This window comes from Artemia franciscana, chromosome 4 (genome assembly GCF_032884065.1).
Source record: "Artemia franciscana chromosome 4, ASM3288406v1, whole genome shotgun sequence".
NCBI lineage: Eukaryota > Metazoa > Arthropoda > Branchiopoda > Anostraca > Artemiidae > Artemia > Artemia franciscana.
Genome location: NC_088866.1, coordinates 44,239,097 through 44,263,747, shown reverse-complemented (window position 1 = coordinate 44,263,747; position 24,651 = coordinate 44,239,097). Strand labels below are relative to the sequence as shown.

The 24,651-nt window shown below is 34.8% G+C and overlaps 1 protein-coding gene across 2 annotated transcripts; it reads right to left on the bottom strand.

Moving 5' to 3' along the window:
* Window positions 1-1,718: 1,718 nt before the first annotated feature.
* Window positions 1,719-24,096, bottom strand: LOC136025660 (uncharacterized). 2 transcript variants are annotated; one of them, XR_010617137.1, is made up of 2 exons: window positions 19,402-19,584; window positions 1,719-1,984 (listed from the first exon to the last, which is right to left on the bottom strand). XR_010617137.1 is itself a non-coding variant. In XM_065701641.1 (2 exons), exons 1-2 carry the CDS (start codon window positions 23,736-23,738, stop codon window positions 1,937-1,939), a joined length of 414 nt encoding a protein of 137 aa, XP_065557713.1. In that variant the 5' UTR covers window positions 23,739-24,096; the 3' UTR covers window positions 1,719-1,936. The 2 variants fall into 2 exon arrangements, 1 of the variants encoding a protein (XP_065557713.1); XM_065701641.1 differs by lacking the exon at window positions 19,402-19,584 and adding an exon at window positions 23,373-24,096.
* Between the last annotated feature and the right edge of the window lie 555 nt (window positions 24,097-24,651).

The window sequence follows — 24,651 nt, the reverse complement described above, 5'->3', positions numbered from 1 at the left end:
GATTGTGTTCACCCGAAAGACATTATTACATGATTTTTCTACTATTGATACCTAAATGACTATCTCACAATTTCAATTGAATGCGTTTCAGAAAAAGAGGAAGTCAGGGAGGGAGGGGGGCTAGTTGATCTCCATAATGTTTGACTATTAACAGGGAACTAGAACTATACATTTCAAATCCAATGATCCTTTTCTAAAGTTCACACGACCGCTCCTTCCATAAAAACCTTACAACCCTTACCCCAAGACTCTGGGGGGGGGGGTTCTGTTAACTCAAGACTTTATTATATAATATTTGTACTATCTTTGAACAAATGGCCATATAAAAATTCCTATCGGATGCAGTTGTGGAAAAAACAGCATTTCAGGGGGGGCTGCCCTTCGATCACTTTGACTTATAAAAAGGCACTAGAACATCTGATTTTCAATCAAATGAGCCCATTCCGGAGTTTTTACCCTTTCCATAAAAACCTTATGTATCCTCGAGGCATAGCTTACAACCCTGGCGCTGAAACCTATGGGTAGGGGGGATTTGTTTGACATCCTTAAAGACATAATTTCAAGACCTTCCAGATACGCTGAACAAAATGGCTAGTACAAAATTTTGATTAAATGTGTTTTGGAAACTAATGAACGGGGGGGGGGGAGAAGAGGAGCTTTATTTCCGCCAATCACTCTTGACTATCAAAAAGAGCAACAGCCCTTTGTGTTTACAATCGAATGAGCCTTTTTAAAATTTTCTATGACAACTAATGGTAATCTCAAAATTTCTATCAAACGCACATTGGGAAAATGCTAGGTGTAGGGGCGGGGGGGGAGTATCCACCCTCCGATCACTCTAATTCCTAAAAAGGCACTAGAATTTCTGATTACCAATCCAATTAACCCCCTCTGAAGTTTACACAATCACTGTTTCAATATAAACCTTATACGCCCCCATTGCATAACTTACAACCCTTGTCATGAGGGCTGTGAGGGGGGGGGGGTGTTCATCCTCAAATACATATTTTCCAGCCCTTTCAACTCCGTTGAGCAAAATGGCCATCCCAAAAGTTTGATTCGATGTTTTTGGGTAAATGGCAGGCGTGGGGTGGGGTTAGTTTCCCCTCGAATTACTTTCGACTTTAAAAAGAGCAATAGCCCATTCAATTTTTGGTAGAAAAGGCCTTTTTCAAAGTTTGTACAACAACTCCATCGATACAAAGTGCCCTGGTCTAAAAAAAAAAAAAAAATTGTGCCCACATCGTTCTTTACATAGGCAGCGCATTAGCACTACCTATGATAAATCCTGAATGAACAAATTTGGCAAATTTACTATGTCCGGGGTCATAACTACAAGACCTTGTGACTATTTTGAATAAATGTTGTTTTTTTTAATTTTCATCAGTTTTTCTAACTGATAAAAGAAGATTATTTGACTTCATTTCTATTAATTTTTTATTCAATGGAGCTCTGCTTTTCTTTGAAAAACTTACTTTTGGAATTTTTTTTTAAATTAATATTGGAAAGAGCTGATTACACGTAGATATATATAGAACAGCTAATGCATTGACTGTACTAGGTTGACTGCTGACTTTGAAGGTAATAAAGTGTTTCCAGAGCACTACAGCAACTGCTTCATTTTCTCAGCTAAAGCAAGTTTGGAATTTTCAAGAGTGCACCTTTAAAATTAGTTTTTTGTCTTGTTGGGATACAAGTGCTTTGAAAACGAGAGAAAACAGACTTAGTTAATTTTAGTATTGAATCCTCTAGTAAACATACACGCACTTGCAACAAAAAGTGAAAAATCAACAAAACTGACATAATTAAGCAAGAATCGATCCACATGAACTTCTTTAATCCAAATCAGCGACAAAAAATTTTGGGAAACACTTGTCATTTTACTCCTTTGAAACAAAACATTTTAAGAAACAGCAGAAAAGAGACTCGGACCTTATCACAGTTTGTCAGATTTCACCAGGATATAGAATTCAAATTCCTTCACCTAAAAAAGAAAGCAATAATTCAATCAAAGATTAATAGGATTAATGAGAAGGATTAAAAAAATAAGATTATTTAACAAAAAAGATCAATATATTAATAATCACGTTAACCAGGTCGCAGTGAATTACATTAATAGAGCTAACAGGGGCTAGTATCTCATTCGATATAACTAATATTCATCATCATTCCATTTTCAAATGAACTGGAGATATTTTTGATTGTCAAAATTGGCCGGAGCTCAACTTGTACCTTATGATATCGCATAATGGGCACACCTAAATGGCTTAAAAATTAGAAAACAGTAAAACACTATTTGTGGTTATGAACTATCAAGCTGTACTTTTACTAATCAAAGATTAAGTCCTTGTCTGGAAGGCTAAGAGGCTTATATATCTTAGGTACACCCGATAGATTACCACCCCCTATCTAGAATGGGTTGCCACCGATTTGGAATTAGATATTCACCAAGTAGTTCAAAAATCCAAGGCCGCCTGTGTGTCTCTTCCCAAGTTTCGACAGATTTACAACTAGGTAAGAAGCCAGAAAAAAAAAATCAAAATGTCTTGATAATCTTCTATGGGTGCCTATACCAGAAAAATAAAGGGTTCCGACAAATCCCTCCCTATAAATAAAACTTACAAGTAATTAAGACATTAGAATGACAATGAGCATTTCTAAATTGAAGGAGGACACACACCCCTCCATAAAGAATTCTAAGAATCATGGCCAAGAAACTCTTTTTAGCTTATTTTTAACCTGTTTTCTGGCCGTTGTAAAAGATACATCTCCCGCCCCGAGTTTGTTTTATATCTCCGGTAAGATAATCCAGGGAGAAAAGTAGCCAGCCCTCCAGCTAGTGAGGGGCTGTTAAAACCCTCTTGACGAATCTTAACCACTAATGCTAATGCTCCAGGTACAATCTTTTGACCCCATTTTCACTAATACTATAAAAAATATCATGCCAAAATTACACAAAGAACACATAGCTGGACTAAAAGAAAACAAAAGAAAAAGATCTACGCATAAGTTTTAGATTAAAATCCATGTAATTTATTCAAAATTTAACTTGTCATAACTTAAAAACCCCCACCGATTTTAGCTAATTTAAAATTTAATTCATTTATCAGTTGACCATTTTCTTTTTTGCGGTACGCTCAATGATTATACAAAGTTACGAAGTCTAATTTGAACATACAATAGCAAACTCGGACAACTCTTCAGGTAGCAGGGCCAGCTTTGCCGTTATATCTGGAACAAAAAAATTCTGCAGAATTTTTCCATTCTTTCACCATCGTGGCGAATAAAGTAAAAATCTCAAATACCGAAAATACACTGAGCGAAGAGCTCGGATATCTTTTTTGGGAAAATTTGAAACAAGCTAAATACAGAGAGATAAGACGGAGAGGTCGCAATAGGTCGAGTACAGTTTCACTAGTGCTTTAAATTTCGTTTTACTTCTTTTAGTAACAAGTTTTGAATACCCGATCTAGAGTTTAAATTTAGCGCCAGAAACTGTACACCACTGTAGACAAATTTTGACAGTAGAGTCATACTCCATAATATTTGTCTACTACATTCTTGGAACGTATAAAAAACTCCTCCCGTTCAATCTCCCATCAACGGTCCAGTGTATATTCACCAGTCACTGAATAATGGTGAGAATTTGTATTATTTATAATTGCAAAAGCAGAAAGAAATGTTGCGAGCTGGCGAAGTGGTTCGCTACTGCCCCATCTTCCAGGTATGACTAAACTGAGTCATAAATCCTATCCAGGATTTTTAAAAGGGGACTTGGATTTAAATTTTTAGCAAATACAGAAATTTGTAGTGCTAACTTCTAATCAACACTGCAAAAGGGAAATGGCCAGAATTTCATAAATAATGGGAGAGGGATCAGCAATGTGGTGACACTATTTGAAATTTGCCACAAAATATTCTACCACAAAGGGGTAGTCTAGTACTTTAAGCACAGATTATCTATTAGGTTTCACAATAATTTGTGGTTTTAGATAGTAATGCTGCATGATAGAACGTCACAACTTTTTTCTTCTTGGAAAAGAAAAATATTCTCTTGAATTTTTCCTCTTTTATATTTTTTTGGGGACCATAAAAATATTCTTCTAAATATGATGTAGGATCTTTGTTTGTCTTCTAATAACTGGTGGAATAGCACTATCCAATATGATACAAAACGCCTGTTAAGAACTGTTTTTCGTGAAATTCTTAGTGAGTTCACGAAGCATCAAAAGAATTTAGCATCAAAAGAATCGTATTTGTACTACAAGAGGGATACAAAGTAATGCTTTTCGTTATTATTGTTGTAAATATTCTGCCACAAACTTGCAAATTAAATAAAAAATTTCTCCAGAAAGCACTTTTTTATGACTCAATAAGTTAACCTTCTCGATTCTTTTCATTATATTTCGAGTTTCGAGTTACGTACAAGTTTGATATTAAACTTGGAATGTTTCAGAATTGTGTTAAGAGCATTTACAATTATTTAATCATTTTAGCTATCAAGTTTATTGTCAGTTGCTAATAATTTTTTTTTGTTCAGGGCATGTTTGGAGCCAGAGGCATGGCCCCTCACTAGATCCATCAACGGCCTTACTTGCATAATAAGCTGTAACTTAATCATCATGCGCATTTCTAGGACTTTATTTTTTGGAGAAAGAGAGGGGGGTTGAGTTTTTTTCTTAGATTCTTTACATTCAGTTCTCGCTTTAGCGGTCTTAGCATAATTCGCTTTGCTTTTTAAGAAAACTGTCATCGCTTAGGCTTTGAGCGGTAGCTTACAGAATTTTATAATGCCCCTTTCTGCTTTTGAATATCTTTGTCTTATCCACATTTAGAGCTTGTACCGTTATTTGCCATTTCAAGGACTTACAAAAATTCTCAGTTTTAAGGATTGGAATCCTCTTTGTTTCTCACAGAATGTACAAAAAGGTAGTGTTTCCGCTTCTTTGTTTTCTAAGAGTAGGGTTTTCTATCCCTCCAAAAGTAAGATTTCGTGCGACAATGATTTCTCCTTTCAAAACGAGAAGGAAATACGCAAAAAATGATCATATTCATATACTGGAGTGCTCGTGTTATTTTTTTCTTTAAATCTCGTGGTATTTTCTTCTTTAATTATCCTCATAGATTCATTCTTTATTTTTCTTTCCATTCGTAAACCAACGTTATGTTTTCCTTTTGCATTATTACAGCCATGCCAATTATTTTCCTCTACCACATGCGTGTTTTACCCGTGATAAAAATCTAATGTCGCTTATTTTTACAGTTGTCTTTATGTTCTCCGGAGCACTTGCATCTCGGTCCGGCTTTGTCTAATGGTCGAGAAAAGGAATGATTTTGATTTTACTGTTTAAATTTATCTACAGTCCTGTTCACGAACAAAACAACCATAAATTACTTGTAATCGAGATTCCTGATCGTTCAACAGATTCAATAAAAGGTATAGAAAAATTTGACAACAAAGTGATTATTTAGAAGAAGCCTTAAGAGTAAAAGAGAAGAACTCACACTTATCAACATTCAGAGAAAGTCCGAAATCAAAAAAAGAAGAGGCAACAAAATTAACAGAATCTAAAGTCCTTCCGTGTACGATTAATTGAATGAATATCATCCGTGTAAGCTAGGGAACGTGTGAGCTAGGGAATATGGAACATTAGAATTTTCCGAAAAGCAAGTAGTCGGAAGACTATTCAATACATTAAATTACACAGTTTAAAAAAAAAGACTACTGATAACAACTCACAGCAGCACCAAGCCGTATGAGGCCAACACAGTTATGCACGCTCATCCTCCATCCCAATTTATTCAAAGCCTCCCTCTTTACACCTTTCCAGGAAGTTCCAATTTCCTTTAAATTTTTCGTTATGACAGCCTCCCACCCCATTGATGGACAACCTCCTTTCCGTTTAGCCCAAGACAGTTGGCCGGAAAGGACAATATTCAGCAACCTGTCATCCTTCATCCGCAGAACGTGTCCTAGTCATCTCAAACTTTCTCTCATTATAGTCCAAGAAAGCGGCAATAAACCACACAGTTCGTACAGCCTAGTGTTTGAAATCCGGTCAGAGAGCCAGGTACCCAAAACCATTCGTAGGCAATTTCTCTAGAAAACATCTAGCAAATCTTCATCCACGTTTCGGAGCGCCCATACTTCAGAGCCATGGTCGTCTACTGTCATCACTGTAACTTCCGATATTCTAATCTTGGTTTGCAGACTTATCTTCCTATTCTTCCAAACTTTTTAGTTATTAAAAACACCCCAAGCCTTGGCTATTCTACTTTTAACATCTTCAATGCTCCCACACCCTTTAATAATAATTAAATAAAAAAAAAAACAAGCTTTTCTCAACTGAAAGTAAGGAGCAGCATTAAAACAAGTAGAAATTATTACGTGTATGGAGAAAATTCCCCTCCACAACAGCTCGCTCTTTATGCTAAAGTATTTTAGTACTTTTAAAAAACCTTCTTATTGTTCTAATTAAACGACCGTTGCGTTTCAGGAGCCGTTCTTAATTGGGACAAAATTCAAACTTTAGCCTAAAGAGTGAGTTGTTGAGGAGGAGGCAATCCCCTTTATATAAGTAATAATTTCTGTTCGTTTTAAGTTTCAATGTTGCTCCTTACTTTCAGTTGAAAAAGCTTGTTATTTTATTTAATTTCAGATCGTTTTTTAACTAATGCCAGGAAATTTGGCACCGCCTCCACGGAGAAATCCCCCTAACCATTGAAATATCATCTAGAAAATTCAATCCCGGTGAAAATTTATGCCGGAAAATTATTCTTAACAACTCCACGCGTAACATTGAGACAGAAATGAGAAAGCAAGAAATAAAAAAAAAAATTGTATAGGAATTCTGGCAAATTCCCCCAGTGTATAATTTCCCCTGACAAGTTCACTCCCTGCAAATTTCCCTCCCCATGGGAAATTCTCCTGTGAAAAAACACTAATTAACCCCCACCCCACCCAAAAATGCATACATACCACCCAATAATAAACACTATGCGTAAACAATGGGCAAATTTTATAACTTAGAGACCCTTCCTCTGGAGCTGTGGGGGTCATGTTACATCCAAACACATAGTTATCGAAACTTTTAACCATAACGAACTAAATGGCAATCTCAAAATTTTGATTGGGTGACTTTGAGAAAAAGTGACGGGGAGAAGGCCTAGTTCCCCTCCAATCTTTTTCGTCACTTGAAAAGAGTTACTAGAACTTTTAATTTCCGTTCAAAAGAGCCCGTTCAAATTGAACTATCTTTCTCGGCTTTTTCTACAATTAGCCATGGCCTGATCCCCACAACTATTTGGTTTTGATTCAAAAATCAACAGACTCGGTCGATTGTGGGCATCAAGTCATGGCTAATTGTCGAAAAAGTCAATACGAATAGTCCGATTGAGTGAGAGGCAAATCTGGCATTAACCCCTCTTATTAGGATTGTATAAAAATCATTTGTTAATAGATATGCCTATCTATTATCCATCCATGCGTCATTCCTGGGGCAGAAGAACTAATCATGATATCCTAGGACTATTGGGTTGGTACAACCACACATGAAATAAAAAAAAAAAAAAAAAAAAAAAAAAAAAAAAAAAAAAAAAAAAAAAAAAAAAATCCGTGTCGATAGGAACTTGAAGCCTCTACAATTGAGTTTTCTGATACGCTGAATCTGATTGTGCTATTTTCATTAAGGTTCTATAACTTTTAGGGGGTATTTTCGAAAATCAGCTAAATTTTCTCAGGCTGGTAGACTTAATGGGTAAGACTAACTTAATGAATCTTATGTATTTGAAATCAGCATAATAAGCCAATTCTTTTGATATATCTAGTGGTATCAACATTCCGACTCTTTAGAGTTTCGATTACTAATGAGCTGGGTCACTCCTTACTTACAGTTTGTTAACACGAACTGTTTGATATTACCAAGGTTAGTGAAGCTGTTCACCTGATCAATATTTTTGTTACGCAAAGTCACCTTTTCATCTTCACGTATTCCTAGCCTCATTGACTTAGTCATCTTAAAATTCATTTTTAAACCTATTCTAGCCACCTGAACTCGCAAAACCTCTAAAAGTTCATACATTTTGGTCACAAGTCCCGTGGGCATCAGAATAAACATTTTTGCATCTCACCCCCTGATTCACCTTAAGTCTATTCATGCCTGAAAACTTTTTTCTTCTTAGATTTGTCTTTTGGTAGTTTTGAGAGTACGAAGCTTTTAGGGAAGTTTTGCATTTTCATCAGCATTACCATCTTAAACGACTATAAAATCAGAAAAACTAGTGAATTTTCTGACAACATTTCTTGTCTGTAAAAATTCGAAAATTAACTATCTATTAATTTCTAGATAACTACGCCTTCAAATATAAACTAGGCCTTTTTAAGACCTACAAGAAACAGCCAAGGAAGCTGCTCAAAGAGTTAATGGCAAAAGGCTTGCGTCTCAAAGAGAAACTACCAAAAGAAAGCGTGCCGAGGAAGCTGCTCAAAGAGTTAATTCAAAGAGAAATTTTAGTTTAAATCCTACAATGGGAGAAAACATTTATAAAATAACATTTATGAACCTAATAATCGGCAATGTAGTTTTTTTTTCGCACCAAGTTTAACTATCGGTGTGGGTATTACAATGCTCAAAAGTTTTATAGTACCTAGGACACAAAAACAATTAGGGCAATATACGATTAAGATCGTCAAACTCGAATTTGGGAATTCTTTTGCTCAATCTCAAAAGCGCCACCCCAACAGCTAGTATATATATATTTATATTTATATATATATATATATATATATATATATATATATATATATATATATATATATATATATATATATATATATATATATATATATATATATATATATATATATATATATATACTAGCTGTTGGGGTGGCGCTTCGCGCCACCCCAACACCTAGTTGGTGGGGGCGCTTCGCGCCCCCCCCAAGCCCCCCCGCGCGCGTAAGTCGTTACGCGCCATAATAGTTACGCGCCATTGTAGTTGTGTCCCTATGTCCCACCTGTGAATATAGATATATATATATATATATATATATATATATATATATATATATATATATATATATATATATATATATATATATATATATATATATATATGGTTTTAACTACGTAAAACTTGCGAATATACAACATTCTTTGCTGTCCCATTGTCTTTGCATATAAATAGATTGTCAGGTTTACCGACTCTTGAACATGCAACATATAATGGTCCATGGGAAAACAATCTCTATTCAGATCTATACCTCATGATTCTAATGATTGCCCTTGAGCTTTGTTGATGGTGATTGCTAATCGACCATTCCCTGTCCCGGTGTCCCGGTCGTCATTTACATCCCCCTGTTTCCCCCGGTGTCCCCGTTGTAGTTGTGTCCCTGTGTCCCGGTCGTCATTTATATTCCCTGTGTCCCGGTCGTCATTTGTATCCCGGTGTCCCGGTCTGTATATACATTCGTTTTTTAGTTTTGTTTTTCTCCTTTATTTTTTTCCTTTTTTTTTCTTTTTTAGCTTATTTAGATTTTTAGATTTTTTAGTTTTTTTATTAGTTTTTAGTTTTTTTTTCTTTTTAGTTTTTTTGTCCCGGTCGTCATTTATATCCCCCTGTTTCCCCCGGTGTCCCCGTTGTAGTTGTGTCCCTGTGTCCCGGTCGTCATTTATATTCCCTGTGTCCCGGTCGTCATTTGTATCCCGGTGTACCGGTCTGTATATACATTCGTTTTTTAGTTTTGTTTTTCTCCTTTATTTTTTTCCTTTTTTTTTCTTTTTTAGTTTATTTCGATTTTTAGATTTTTTAGTTTTTTTATTAGTTTTTAGTTTTTTTTTCTTTTTAGTTTTTTTGTAGTTTTTACCTTCTTTTTAGTTTTGTTAATTTTTTTTTTTACTTATGTCCTGGTCGTCATTTATACTCCCTGTGTCCCGGTGCTTTGTTGATTGCTAATCGAACATTCCTTTTGTCCTGGTCGCTTTCTCTTTGAGTGTCGTCATTTATTTTTTTCTTTTTTAGTTCTTTTAGTTTTTACCTTTTTTAGTTTTTTTTAGTTTTTTAGATGAAAATTTTTTTTAGTTTTTTCCTTTTTTTCTTTTTAGTTTTTTATTGGTTTTTACCTTTATGTTAGCTTATTTTTCAGTTTTTTCCTTTTTTTTTAGTTTTTTTTTATTTTTTATTTTTTTTAGTTTTTTACCTTTTTTTAGTTTTTTTAGTTTTTTTAGTTTTTTTAGTTTTTTAGCTTTTTTACTTTTTTTATTAGTTTTTAGTTTTTTTGTAGTTTTTGCCTTTTTTTAGTTTTTTCAGTTTTTTTTTAGTTTTTTATTGGTTTTTACCTTTATTTTAGCTTATTTTTCAGTTTTTTCCTTTTTTTTAGTTTTTTTTAGTTTTTAGTTTTTTTAGTTTTTTACCTTTTTTTAGTTTTTTTAGTTTTTTAGTTTTTGAGCTTTTTTATTTTTTTTATAAGTTTTTAGTTTTTTTTGTAGTTTTTGCCTTTTTTTTAGTTTTTTTAGTTTTTTAGCTTTTTTATTAGTTTTTAGTTTTTTTTTGTAGTTTTTGCCTTTTTTTAGTTTTTTTAGTTTTTTAGCTTTTTTATTTTTTTTATTAGTTTTTAGTTTCTTTTGTAGTTTTTGCCTTTTTTTAGTTTTTTCAGTTTTGACGTCACCTGATCCAGTTTTTTCAGGTGACGTCACCTGATCCACGATCCACAGATCCACAGACAACTTGTTTTTATATATATAGATAGTTTTTTTTTTTTACTTATGTCCTGGTCGTCATTTATACTCCCTGTGTCCCGGTGCTTTGTTGATTGCTAATCGAACATTCCTTTTGTCCTGGTCGCTTTCTCTTTGAGTTTCGTCATTTATTTTTTTCTTTTTTAGTTCTTTTAGTTTTTACCTTTTTTAGTTTTTTTTAGTTTTTTAGATGAAAATTTTTTTTAGTTTTTTCCTTTTTTTCTTTTTAGTTTTTTATTGGTTTTTACCTTTATTTTAGCTTATTTTTCAGTTTTTTCCTTTTTTTTAGTTTTTTTTTATTCTTTATTTTTTTTAGTTTTTTACCTGTTTTTAGTTTTTTTAGTTTTTTTAGTTTTTTAGCTTTTTTACTTTTTTTATTAGTTTTTAGTTTTTTTTTGTAGTTTTTGCCTTTTTTTAGTTTTTTTAGTTTTTTTTTTTAGTTTTTTATTGGTTTTTACCTTTATTTTAGCTTATTTTTCAGTTTTTTCCTTTTTTTTTTAGTTTTTTTTAGTTTTTAGTTTTTTTAGTTTTTTACCTTTTTTTAGTTTTTTTAGTTTTTTTAGTTTTTTAGCTTTTTTATTTTTTTTATTAGTTTTTAGTTTTTTTTGTAGTTTTTGCCTTTTTTTAGTTTTTTTAGTTTTTTAGCTTTTTTATTAGTTTTTAGTTTTTTTGTAGTTTTTGCCTTTTTTTAGTTTTTTTAGTTTTTTAGCTTTTTTATTTTTTTTATTAGTTTTTAGTTTTTTTTGTAGTTTTTGCCTTTTTTAGTTTTTTCAGTTTTGACGTCACCTGATCCAGTTTTTTCAGGTGACGTCACCTGATCCATCCACAGACAGACAACTTATTTTTATATATATAGATATATATATATATATATATATATATATATATATATATATATATATATATATATATTGTTATTTTGCTTGTTACCTAGAATATGCTCTTTTGATATATATATATTCACAGGTTGGACACAGTGACACGACTACATTGGCACGTAACTAATATGGCACGTAATGACTTACACACGCGGGGGGGGGGGGGGCTTGTTTGGCACGAAGTGCCCCCACTAACTAGGCGTTGGTGTGGCGCGAAGCACCACACCAACAGCTAGTATTCAATATCAATGCTTATCAATGCTTATTAATGCAATATTAATGGTGTTAAGAAAATGAAACTTTGGCGATAAGCATTTCATGATGGCGAAAGACAAGCCGAACTAAAAGGAACCAAAAAAAAAAAAATTGAAAATGACAGCACTGATGATTGGGCTGTGGATTTTGACATGGATAACCTACCATAACTTTGAAAATCAACAATGTCGATTAGATAAATTGTTTGAAGAAAAAGAGATTTTCCCAACATCCGAACAATTAAAAGAAACAAAAGTTGCCATCAATGCCTACCATATCTTGCACATCAAAAACCTGGACTAGATAAACTGTTGGAAGAAAAACAAGTTTTTGTCCCATCCCCTGAACAATTAAAAGAAACAAGGGTTCAGCGATTATGTCTTTCATAATGACAAAACACAAGCCGAGAGTAAAAGAAAAAGTTTTTGTCCCATCACCTGAACAATTAAAAGAAACAAGGGTTCAGCGATATGTCTTTCATAATGACAAAAGACAAGCTGAGAGCAAAAGAAAAGTTTTTATCCCACCATCGGAACAATTAAAAGAAACAAAGTTTAGATGATATGTCTTTCATAATTCCCTGCTCTGCTTTCAGGTGGAAGCAGAACTTTTAAGCTAAGTTGACCTTTAACACACAAAAAATCTCACGTACAACATACCATGATTACAAACCGGGGTATGGAGGTTGACACCAAAAAGTATGAAAGTTTGGCATTGCGACTTGCGCATTGTTATGGCAAATGCAGGTTGAAATGGTGAGCCGGTTCCAGTTCTGGCTGCTGCCCTATCCCGTTCAGTTTTTGAACTGGAACTTTCTTAAGCTACTGGATGGTACCTGCAGCTAACCTAAGAGAGACTCCTCTAAAGAGAAAAACCTAGTAAAATATCTAACAAGAATCAATATTTTCTATTCAAGACATTTTAAGATGTTTCAAAACGTTTTTTAAGACATTTTTCTTCAAAAAGTTCTTCAAGGCATTTCAAGCCCTAGCTCTAATGTTTACACTGCGAAATTCAAACTGGAAACAGAACTATGGAAACGGAAACTATCCTGGGAACTGAACAGCATCACGGAAGCCCCTAAGATTTTAATCGTATAATCATACTCACAGAGATATTAGCTGCAAGCATGCATCAGAACGACTACAAGGGGTGGTTTTCCGAAAGAATCCATCGATCTAAATTAAGAAGCTCTCATTTCCTTTTAGTCTTTCTTATGACATACTCCCACCTCTAACGATGTAAACCTGATTTTTCTTTTGCCTTAGACGGTTGGCTGAAAAGTACAATCTTCGGTAATCTGTCATCCTTCATCCGCACAACGTGCCCTATTCATCTGAAACTTTCTTTCGTTATAGCCTGAGAAAGTGGGATTGAACCACATTTTTTGTACAGCCTACTGTTTGAAATACGGTCAGCCAGCCCGGTACCCAGTACAATCTGTAGGCAATTTTTCTGGAAAACATCAAACAAATCTTCATCCACTTTACGGAGTGCCCATGCTTCAGAGCCATATTTGACAACTGTCATTACTGTAGCTTTTAATATTATAATCTTGGTTTACGGACTTGTCTTCCTATTCTCCCAAACTTTGTTTAAGTGAAAAACACCCTGAGCCTTGGCTATTCTACTTTTAACATCTCCATACTTCAAACTAAAGCCAAGCAAGTTTTTTTTCAGGAATAATTGTTCTTCCTTAAGTTTTTAGTCATCCGGGGATCCGTGCGCTGTGGGCAGATAGGTATAAACGGGGTTCAATTGATCGTAAGACGCAATTTTACCTTTGCTTCGCGCCAAGCTCGCATTAAGAGGATACATAGTTGGCAAGCTTTTGGCAGAACGTATACCCCAAATGGCAAAATCAATAGCTGGAACGAGGCCAAAATTAGTGGGCCCTATTATGACCTTATTATGCTCTATTATAGCGCTATCATCGACGAAACGAGGAAAAAATGCAATCGGCATATCAGATAACCTACGCATAAGTTTGAATTTTCCAGCCTAACAAAACTCACCCTGTCTACATAGCTACTTCCGTTGGGATTCGATAACATTAAGAATAAAAAGTTTCATTATACTTTTTGTTAACTTTTCAAAGGCTGAAAGTGAATGCTCACAAAAAGGTGCCAGGGTATTTAGTTTCCTTTTTGTTAACTTTTCCCACCCTTTGCATACGTGCCAGCCCATGTCTCCTGCTCATTATTTCGTAATCATGTTTCATATGTTTAAAAAAAAATTATTGATTCGCCGTGAGAGCCAAACTATCTGTCTTGGTTTTTTCTCCAGTCAGCCATGGGTCTCAACTTTTTTATCACAGTCCACCAAGTTGATTTCAATTCAAAAATCGAAAGTTAAGTCTCCGTCAAAGCTTCAACTTGACCCTTTTAGCTATTAAATAAAAAAAAAACTAGTTTTTTCAACTGAAAGTAAGGAGCGACATTAAAACTTAAAACGAACAGAAATTACTTCGTATATGAAAGGGGCTGCTTCCTCATCAACGCCACGCTCTTTACGCTAAAGTTTGACTCTTTCTCTCAGCCCCTTTCATATACGAAGTAATTTCTGTTCGTTTTAAGTTTTAATGTTGCTCCTTACTTTCAGTTGAAAAAACTTGTGTTTTTTAATTTAATTTCTGAACGTTTTTGAATCAATGCATGTTTTGATTTTGGCCCTCCGCAGAGGAATAATTAAAACAAAATTTGCATTTTTTTTTTGGCTAAATGGCTTTCTCATAATTTTGATCAAATGATTTTGATAAGAAAAGAGCGGGGGGGGGGGAACCCTTGTTGCCCTCCATTTTTGGTCAATTAAAAAGGCAACTAGAACTTTTTATTTTTACGAATCTTTTTATTAGTAAAAGATATGATTTTGTCCCAATTCATTAAGAATAACCCCTGAATCACAAAAGCCGTATAATAAATAGTTGACATGACTAAAAATACTTTAGCGTAAAGAGCGAGGTATTAGGAGGAGGTGAGCCCTCATATGGGTAATAATTTCTTTTCGTTTTAAGTTTTAATGCTGCTCCTTACTTCCAGCTAAAAAAACTTTTTCACATTTATTTTTGCATTTTTTTTTAAGTAATGCTAGTAAATCCTGCACTCCCTTCATGGAAATTTTCTTCCCCCATGACAAATTTCTCGATGGAAAGCTCCCCAGCATATCCCCCTCTTCTCAACCCCTCCCCCAAACCAGAAAATCCTCCTGAAAACGCCTGTACACTTCCCAATAAACATTACTATATGTAAGCACTGGTCAAAGTTTGTAACTTGTAGCCCCTCCCATGGGGACTGTGGAGGAGTAAGTCGTCCCCAAGGACATAATTATAAGGTTTTTCGACCACGTTGAATAAAATGGCTATCTCAGAATTTTGATCCGTTGAGTTTGGGAAAATAATTAGCGTGGGAGAGGGCCTAGGTGCCCTCCAATTTTTTGGTCACTTAAAAAGGGTACTAGAGCTTTTCATTTCCGTTAGAATGAGCCCTCTCACAATATTCTAAGATAACTGGGTCGATACGATCACCCCTGGAAAAAAAAACCAAAAACAAAAAGAAAAAACAAAAAAAAAAACAAACAAACAAACACGCATCCGTGATCTGCCTTCTGGCAAAAAATACAAAATTCCACATTTTTGTAGATAGGGAACTTATACAGTAGGCTTCTCTGATACGCTGAATCTGATGGTGTAATTTTTGTTAAGATTCTATGACTTTTAGGGGGTGTTTCCCCCTATTTTCCAAAATAAGGCAAATTTTCTCAGGCTCGTAACTTTTGATGGGTAAAACTAAACTTGATGAAACTTATATATTTGAAATCAGCATTAAAATACGATTCTTTTAATGTAGCTATTGATATCAAAATTCTATTTTTTAGAGTTTTGGTTACTATTGAGCCGAGTCGCTCTATACTACAGTTCGTTACCACGAACTGTTTGATTAGGTTTTGCTCCCAAGACATTGCAGATATCAGGAGAATTTCACAGCAGGACTCGAACCCCTGACCACAGGATTTCAAGTTGCATTTTGCCCACTAATTCAGGCTCAACAATCCTATATTAAAAATTCCGCTGATTTCGTTTATAAGGAAAGCAAGTTCTGAGTAAACTAAACATAAGAATTGGCTGTTTTGATGCAGATTCAATGAATACCATTGGTGATCCCCAAAATGCCGAACTCAATTCGGAAGAAAAACTTAATTCTAACCCATCTATGTCTGAAAAATCTACACTTTTGAATCAGACACCTCTTTCACTTACAGCCTTTTGTAACGGAACTTCCTCTTATTCCATTATAGAAGCACTTTTTAGAAATAAAAATATGAGCTTCCAATTGGTGCCCCTTTTTACCAATAGAAACTTCTATCCTCATGGAAAATTTCGAAGAATGCACTATTTTTCAAAGTACTCATATACCTGAATTTTTGTTCTACTTATTAGATTTTGTACTACTTAGAAAAAGATAATATTTTTTATTCGTTGGAGCATGGTGAAGAATCTCTGGGGTCCATCCTTCACTTGCTTAACTAATTGAATTCAAAACAAAAATTTACTCAAGAATCAGAGGTACAAAGGCGTCTTTTTTCTTGGATATCCTGGAGCACCGTAATGGTACAAGTGATGAGTTTGGGGTCGAAAGAATACCTACACACAGTGATCGTTACTTCTTATCCTTCTAATTATTCTCCTGCGGTGAAATGAGGAGTCGTCACTTCCCTAGTTATTTGCAGGTTTGTTGACCAATTGTCCTGGATTCAAAGCTTAATCATCTTAGAGATCTTTCATTTGGGAATGCTTATCTAGTTAGTTTCACAGATTCTGTGATTACAAAACATTTTAATAAGTTATCAAATAGTGACACTAAAAACACAGATCAAATGAAAAATTCAGTTCATCTTTGTCTCCCCTGTATAAAACGTGTTTTAGACCGTATTTCAAAAGATCTAACAAAAAATAAAAATTGCTCTATAGACCCGGTAAAACCATCCGTTTCCAAATTTATCATGCCAAAGACCCTATACCGGAAGGCAAAACTCTGGTTTACAGAATTCCATGCTCTCAAGATCTTAAGTACATCGGGAGAACTGATCAAAGGCTTACAGTTTATGTCAATTGAGAAATGAGAACATCCTTAAATAGTGGAAAAAAGGAGAATTTTAACTCTGCCTTTGCAGAACACACTTATGACCACCCAGACAATGCTATTTTTATTTCATCAAGCTAGCTTAATTTCATGTTGCAAAGTTATTGTCCAGCACTACAGAGAGTAGTGGATTCGGGATAATTTGTCTGAGAGGACGCGGGTTCGAATCCCGGTGTACCCAATTCTTCAGTTTGGGACGGAGGTCAGTGGTGTGACTCTGTAAGCTTAGCCAGAGTCAACCCAGCTCTAAATGGGTACCTGGAGAAATCTGGGGAAGGTAAACAGGAAGGGTGTGCGAAAGCACAGGATGGCCGCCCCCCCCCCCCATTGCACTTCCTAGCTGAAGGGCCGAAAAACGGTGATCAGCACCACCGGTAGGGACTGTAAATTCTAATACCGTATCCTTTACTCTTTTTTTTACTACAGAGAGACTTTTGAGGCCTATAAATACCAAAATTTCGGTCTAGTTTTGAGCAGAGATACCGGTTATTTAAGAAAAAATTACTCATATTTCAGTTTTCTCAAATGAAAACTTTTACTTTAGTCATCCCTGAAATAAACCTTGAATCACCTTCGCATTCATATAAAGAAACGCGTGATGAGTGCTAGCCACGCTTAATGAAACGCGTGAATGAAAGTCGTTCGCTAGTATCCTTCGATGACAGTTCAAGAGTTTTTTGTTTTTGTGCTATTCGTAAATATAGGTTGATGACACCCTTTATGGTCGTTAGGTATTTGGTTTAAAATATTCTAATGTTGGTTTTAATTTTATTATATTCATCTTAAAATAAGGTTTTTTCATTGGTTCTTATTAGTTTTTTTTTGCATTGACTCTCCACGTTTTTCTTTGGTTATTTTTTTTTTTGTCTATTTGTGAGTATTTTTCTTAAATATTTTTTTTTTGCACTGAAGAAAGGCGGTTATCCTTTCGAAATGTTTGCTTTATGTATTTTTATATTCGGTATGATCGTTTGGCCTTCAAAAACCCCATTTTTGATCGTTTCTTCCTTATATTACAGCCACCCTATTAATGTGACTCATGTTTGAGACCTTTTGCATTTGGAAATTGTCCTTTTATAAATCCTATATGATCTCACTTGCTGTCAACTGGATAACAGTTTCAGCTTCTAAATCACACTTCCTCTATATTCCTTTCCCTCTTCCGCCCTCTAAATCCCCAAGATAAGTACGTATCTTCTCCTGCTTCTCCAGGGTTCGGTTACATTAAAATAGAATCTTACCTAGGAATTACTCAAGTCATCGACTGTCGCGTTTCCCAAATTGTTTTAAAATCCCTAATTTTTCAGTTATAAATGCTAGAAGTCTTAATTTTGAAAAGCTTACCCAATTCTAGGGGTTATTAGAATAAATTAGATTGATGTTACAGCTGATACACAAGTGAAGTCCCAGCAGACACAGTACATCGTCTGTCAAATTATTCAGAGTTTGATAAACTCTGTCCTTTTCATCATCTACTAGGTGGCGTTTTTCTTGGGGAAAAAGGTTTACTAAGAGCAACCTTTGCTCCAAGATTACTAGAATCCCTAGTTCGTTTGAATATGATCAAATCCTCTGGTTAAGTATCAGACTAAAAGGATTCCCCCGTCCGTTTAATATTAATATAATAACTTTCTCCTATTACTCGCCAAACCAAAGTGTTGATGCAAAACATATTTTTATCCAGAAATTGCAGACTAATTATGAATTCGTTATTCCTAAGTATCCAAGTACTGGTCTATATTTCAATTGGTGATGCAAACGACCTTAAGGTAGATTTAATTTGCTCCTTCCTTAAAGTAAAGCAAAATTAAAAATACCAATTACTAGGAGAAACACCTTCCTTGATATCATTCTAACTAAGGTGTATAATTTTTGCAGTCCACCCTCAGTTTTCCTCCCATTAGGTGGGAGTTATCATCCTCTTTCCCTTCTTTAACCCCCCTACTCAAATTTTAATCATTCTTTCTCAATAATTTATGGCTCTTAGTGCCTTCTTCAAAATTCTGGCCTTCTTTCTTTGGGTATGTGGGTGAATACTATGGCTTGGACTGACATTTCCAATTTAAAAAATCTTATTGAGAAATTGCTAGTTTCCGCAACAAGCTAACTGATAAATATCTAATTTGTTTCCTAGAAAAAAGATTGAAAAAGTACTTCAGTGAATGAACCTTCTTAGTAAACCCAAAAAATACTAATTAGAAGCAAATAGATCTTCTCAGAAATGGTAAACTTAATGAAGCTAACTGAGAAAAAAACAAAGAGAAATTTATAAATCTGTTCGATCCCACTAGAAAAATAAAGTTAAAGAATTGTTTACTAATAAACGAAAAAGGGTGTTTCAAGGCTATGAATCTCTGTGGCTGGATGCTAGATCAGCTTGACTTTGACTTACCCGCATCTCCTGACATTACTGCCAGTAATCTTGAAAGATTCTTCGCTTCCATTATCCAGAGCCTTACCACATTTTCTTATCAATTACCAACAGATGATCATTCCTCTTCTTTTTCCTCTCTTTCTCCGACAGAGATAGAAAAAAACAATTGGAGAACAAAGAAAAACAAATGTATGCCTTGGGATATCCTATTTCTTTTTATCAGTGCTTTCAGTGACTTCCTTTTAAGCCGCTTATCTGTCTTTTACAGTGACATTTCCGAGGTTGTGGTTTTCAAACACAAAGGAAACAAGGTTTCAACCATTTTGAAACAGAAAGACGTTGAGCTTCATATTGAGGATGCTCGTACTATTATTCTTACTCATATTTTCTCAGAACCATATAAAAGAATTCATTGAAGATTGGCTATAGGAAAAAATCCTAGCTCTTACTGACCTTAGCCCATTCGGGAAAACGAAGTTCATTTCTAACTCCCACTAGCTTGTTTCTCTTATCAAAAACTTCGGGAAAATCCTAGACAAGCCGAGTTACTGGCTAAACTTTTATTTCCATTGACCTTCAAAAAGCATTTCACTTTGTTGATCACAATAACTTAGTTGAGAAAATAGTCAGTATTTGCAATATTGATTCTTTTCAGTTGAGAATGGTTGCCTCTTTCTTATCAAATAGATGGGAGGTAGTCAAGTACCAGAATCATTATTTCAATGCTTTCTCTGTCCACAATGAAATACCTCAAGATACTCTCTTAGATTCCCTTCTCTTTTCAAACAGTTCGTGGTAACGAACTGTAGTAAGGAGCGATCCGGCTCAATAGTAACAAAAACTCTAAAAAAATTAATTTTGATATCAATAGCTACATCAAAAGAATCGCATTTTAATGCTGATTTTAAATATATAAGTTTCATCAAGTTTAGTCTTAGCCATCAACAGTTACGAGCCTGAGAAAATTTGCCTTATTTAGGAAAATAGGGGGAAACACCCCCTAAAAGTCGTAGGATCTTAACGAAAATGACACCATCAGATTCAGCGTATCAGAGAACCCTACTGTAGAAGTTTCAAGCTCCTATCTACAAAAATGTGGAATTTTGCATTTTTTGCCAGAAGACAAATCACGGGTGCGTGTTTATTTGTTTTTTTTTTTTTGTTTTTTTTTTCCCCAGGGGTCATTGTATCGACCAAGTGGTCCTAGAATATCGCAAGAGGGCTCATTCTAACGCAAATGAAAAGTTCTAGTGCCCTTTTTAAGTGACCAAAAAATTGGAGGGCATCTAGGCCCCCTCCCACGCTCATTTTTTTCCCAAAGTCAACGGATCAAAATTTTGAGATAGCCATTTTGTTTAGCATAGTCGAAAATCATAATAACTATGTTTTTGGGGATGGTTTACTCCCCCACAGTCCCTGGGGGAGGGGTTGCAAGTTACAAACTTCAACCAGTGTTTACATATAATAATGGTTATTGGGAAGTGTACAGACGTTTTCAGGGGGATTTTTTTTGGTTTTGGGGGTAGGGTTGAGGGAGGGGGCTATGTGGGAGGATCTTTCCTTGGAGAAATATGCCATGGGGGAAAAAATTCAATGAAAAGGGCGCAGGACGAATCTGGTCACGTTAGAAAAAAACGTCAAATTAAGAGCTTAATATACAATGCTGGGTGTTCGGAGCCTCTCTATTATGGAGTATAATTTGAAAATAAAACAACTATACGAGCGATAAAGCATATATACCACAACCATAACTCAACTAACGAAAGAACTGCTAAGAGATAACACAACTATAAAGCGAAAACAAGTGAAAACTAACGGAAAAATAAACGAACTAAGAGGTGGAAGGGGCCCAGAGAAAAAATATAATCCTTTTTCAATTTTGAGCCTAACTTCCGCAAAGGAGTAATAATGTCAGAAGCCCCGAAATACCGAATTATTTTCTTTTCAAACAGTTCGTGGTAAGGAACTGTAGTAAGGGGCGACCCGGCTCAATAGTAAACGAAACTCTAAAAAGCGGAATTTTGATGCTAAAAGATACATCAAAAGAATCGAATTTTTACGCTGATTCTAAATATATAAGATTCAATTAATTTAGTCTTTGTCATCAAAAGTTACGAGCCTGAGAACATTTGCCCTATTTTGGAAAAAAGGGGGAAACATCCCCTAAAAGTCATAGAATCTTAACGAAAATCACACTATCGCATTCGGTATATCAGAGAACTCTATAGCAAAAATTTCAAGCTCCTATCTAAAAAATGTGGAATTTTGTATTTTTTGCCAAAAGACAAATCACGGGTGCGTGTTTATTTGTTTGTTTGTCTTTTTTTTGTTTTTTTCCCAGGGGTCATCTTATCGACCAAGTGGTCCTAGAATGTCGCGAGAGGGCTCATTCTAACGGAAATGAAAAGTTCTAGTGCCCTTTTTAAGTGACCAAAAAATTGGAGGGCAAATAGGCCCCCTCCCATGCTCATTTTTTTCCAAGAGTCAACAGATTAAAATTTTAAGATAGCCATTTTGTTCAGCATAGTCGAAAACCATAATAATTATGTCTTTGGGAATTACTTACTCCCCCACAATCCCTGAGGGAGGGGCTGCAAGTTACAAACTTTGACCAGTGTTTACATATAGTAATGGTTATTGGGAAGTGTACAGACGTTTTCATGGGGATTTTTTGGTTTGGGGGGTGGGGTTGATGGGAGAGGGCTTTGTGGAAAGGATCTTTCCTTTGAGGAATATGTCATGGGGGAAGAAAAATTCAATGAAAAGGGCGCAGGATTTTCTAGCATTACTATAAAAAAAAACAATGAAAAAATAAACATGAAAACGTTTTTTCAAATGAAAGTAAGGAATAGCATTGAAATTTAAAACGAACAGAGATTATTACGCATATGAGGGGTTCTAAAAATACTTTATTTTTTTTTTAAATATAAAAATACTATAGGGGTTCTAAAAATACTTTATAATACCTCGCTCTTTATGCTAAAATATTTTTAGTGATTTCAACTATTTATTCTACGGCCTTTTTGATTCAGGGGTCATTCTTAAAGAATTGGGACAAAGCTTACGAATTAGTGTAAAGAGCGAGGTATTAACGAGGGCACAAACCCCCTCGTACACAGAATAAAAATATAAGAATATAAAAGTTTGTTACGTAAGTTAATTCTTAAGTTACGTATATTTTTTACTAATAAAAACGTTCGTTGAATATTAAAAGTTCTAGTAGCCTTTTTAAGTAACCGAAAAATTGGAGGGCAGCTAGGCCTCCTTCCCCACCCCTTATTTCTCAAAATCGTCTGATCAAAACTAAGAGAAAGCCATTTAGCCAAAAAAAAATTAGTATACTAATTTCATTTCAATAATTTATGTGCGGAGAGCCAATATCAAACATGCATTAATTCAAAAACGTTCAGAAATTAAATAAAAAAAACTAGTTTTTTTAACTGAAAGTAAGGAGCGACATTAAAACTTAAAACGAACCGAAATTACTCCGTATACGAAATGGGTTGTCCCCTCCGCAGTCCCACGCTCTTTACGCTAAAGTTTTTAATTGTTTTAAAAAGTAGAATTGTGGCAAAGAGTCAAACTTTAGCGTAAAGATCGAGGGACTGCGGAGGGGACAACCCATTTCGTATACGGAGTAATTTCTGTTCGTTTTAAGTTTTAATGTCGCTCCTTACTTTCAGTTAAAAAAACTAGTTTTTTTTATTTAATCTAGTTAGGATTGAAAAGACTGGCTGAAGAATTTCTTCAAAATGGAATTTGGTTGATGACCTAACGAATGTTGAAACTTGCTTCAGAAATTTAACAAGCAACTCTATGACTTAGATTTGATGACAGTAATCCTCCATAAGTACACCATAACGCCAACTTTTCCAGTATATTTAATTCCAAAATTCAAGCTCTGCCTCTCTCTCTCTCTCTCTCTCTCTCTCTCTCTCTCTCTCTCTCTCTCTCTCTCTCTCTCTCTCTAAGTACTTGAAGTCTCTTACCTGTTTGATGCCCTCTCTTCCTAGTTGGATTTCCAAGGGTGAACTACAGACAGACATAGCTTTTGTCTTTGGCGGGTTGATATGTTGTCTGAATTGTTCAGCTTTCTCTTCGGCTTTTTTCAGGAATACCTGCAGCTTGTGTTTGTCGGCTTCTATGAGCCCAACATCGTCGGCGATGTTGACGTCCTGAAGAAGTTTTCCTGCAATCAAGATTCCATGCCCATTTATCTGTCTAAATATGTAGTCTACAACAAGGATGAAGAGGAGAGGTGACAGGACACAGCCTTGCCTGACGCCAGACATCACCTTGAAGCACCATGTGTTGCCGTCCAATGTTTTAACACAGCATTCCGTCTCTTCGTACATGACAACTATTAGACATGAATCAGCTTCTCGGGAATACCACAAAACCACAATTCTTTCCACAGGGTTAGATGATCTACTGAATTAAAAACCTTTTCGAAGTCCACAAAGAGTATTTTGTGGGTTTCAATTTTGTTTTTGTTTTTCACCTTACAGACTTCAGAATCTACATAAAAACCACTTACGGACTTGCTTCTGCCTTCTCCTTCAGAAGTCAAGTCACCAACAGTGCACTTGGTAAAAAATTTTCTTATATGGTGCAGTCCAGATTCACGAATGAACTCAAAGCAAACATTAAAGCCACGCCTCAACGCCACCTTTTAGACTATTGGTATGGGATCCTTCAATATCAAGCCGGGATCATCATCTAAAAAATAAATTTTGATATGACTCATAGTAGATAAAATCAAAGAAAAACACTAGAAAAATTGGTTAATTGTTCTTTGTTATGCATCACAATTCTATATCTCTATAAATAAATATATCAATAATAACCAATTAAATACTATAAAAATAATTAATAATTATTAATGAACACATTATTATTCTAATATAGTTTCACGCCTATTAATACGATTTGCGCAAAACAATTGATCCGATAAGCATTTATCATATTCACATAAAAGGCCCGGTTCATGTTCATCAAGCTTCTACAGCCTTACAGTTTTTTTTTTTTTTTTTTTTTTTTTTTTTTTTTTTTTTTTTTTTTTTTTTTTTTTTTTTTTGCAGTAGAATACAATTGAGGTGAGGTTGTGTTTTTGGCGTTTGAATGAAATGATTCTATATTTATGGAAATATATGTTCACAAACTTACGTCTACTAATTAGTTGGCCACTTATTTTTCAGAGGAAGTAAAACTAATAATTCTACAATTCTAATGTCTTGTATATCAGGAGAGATTTGAGAGAGACAGCAA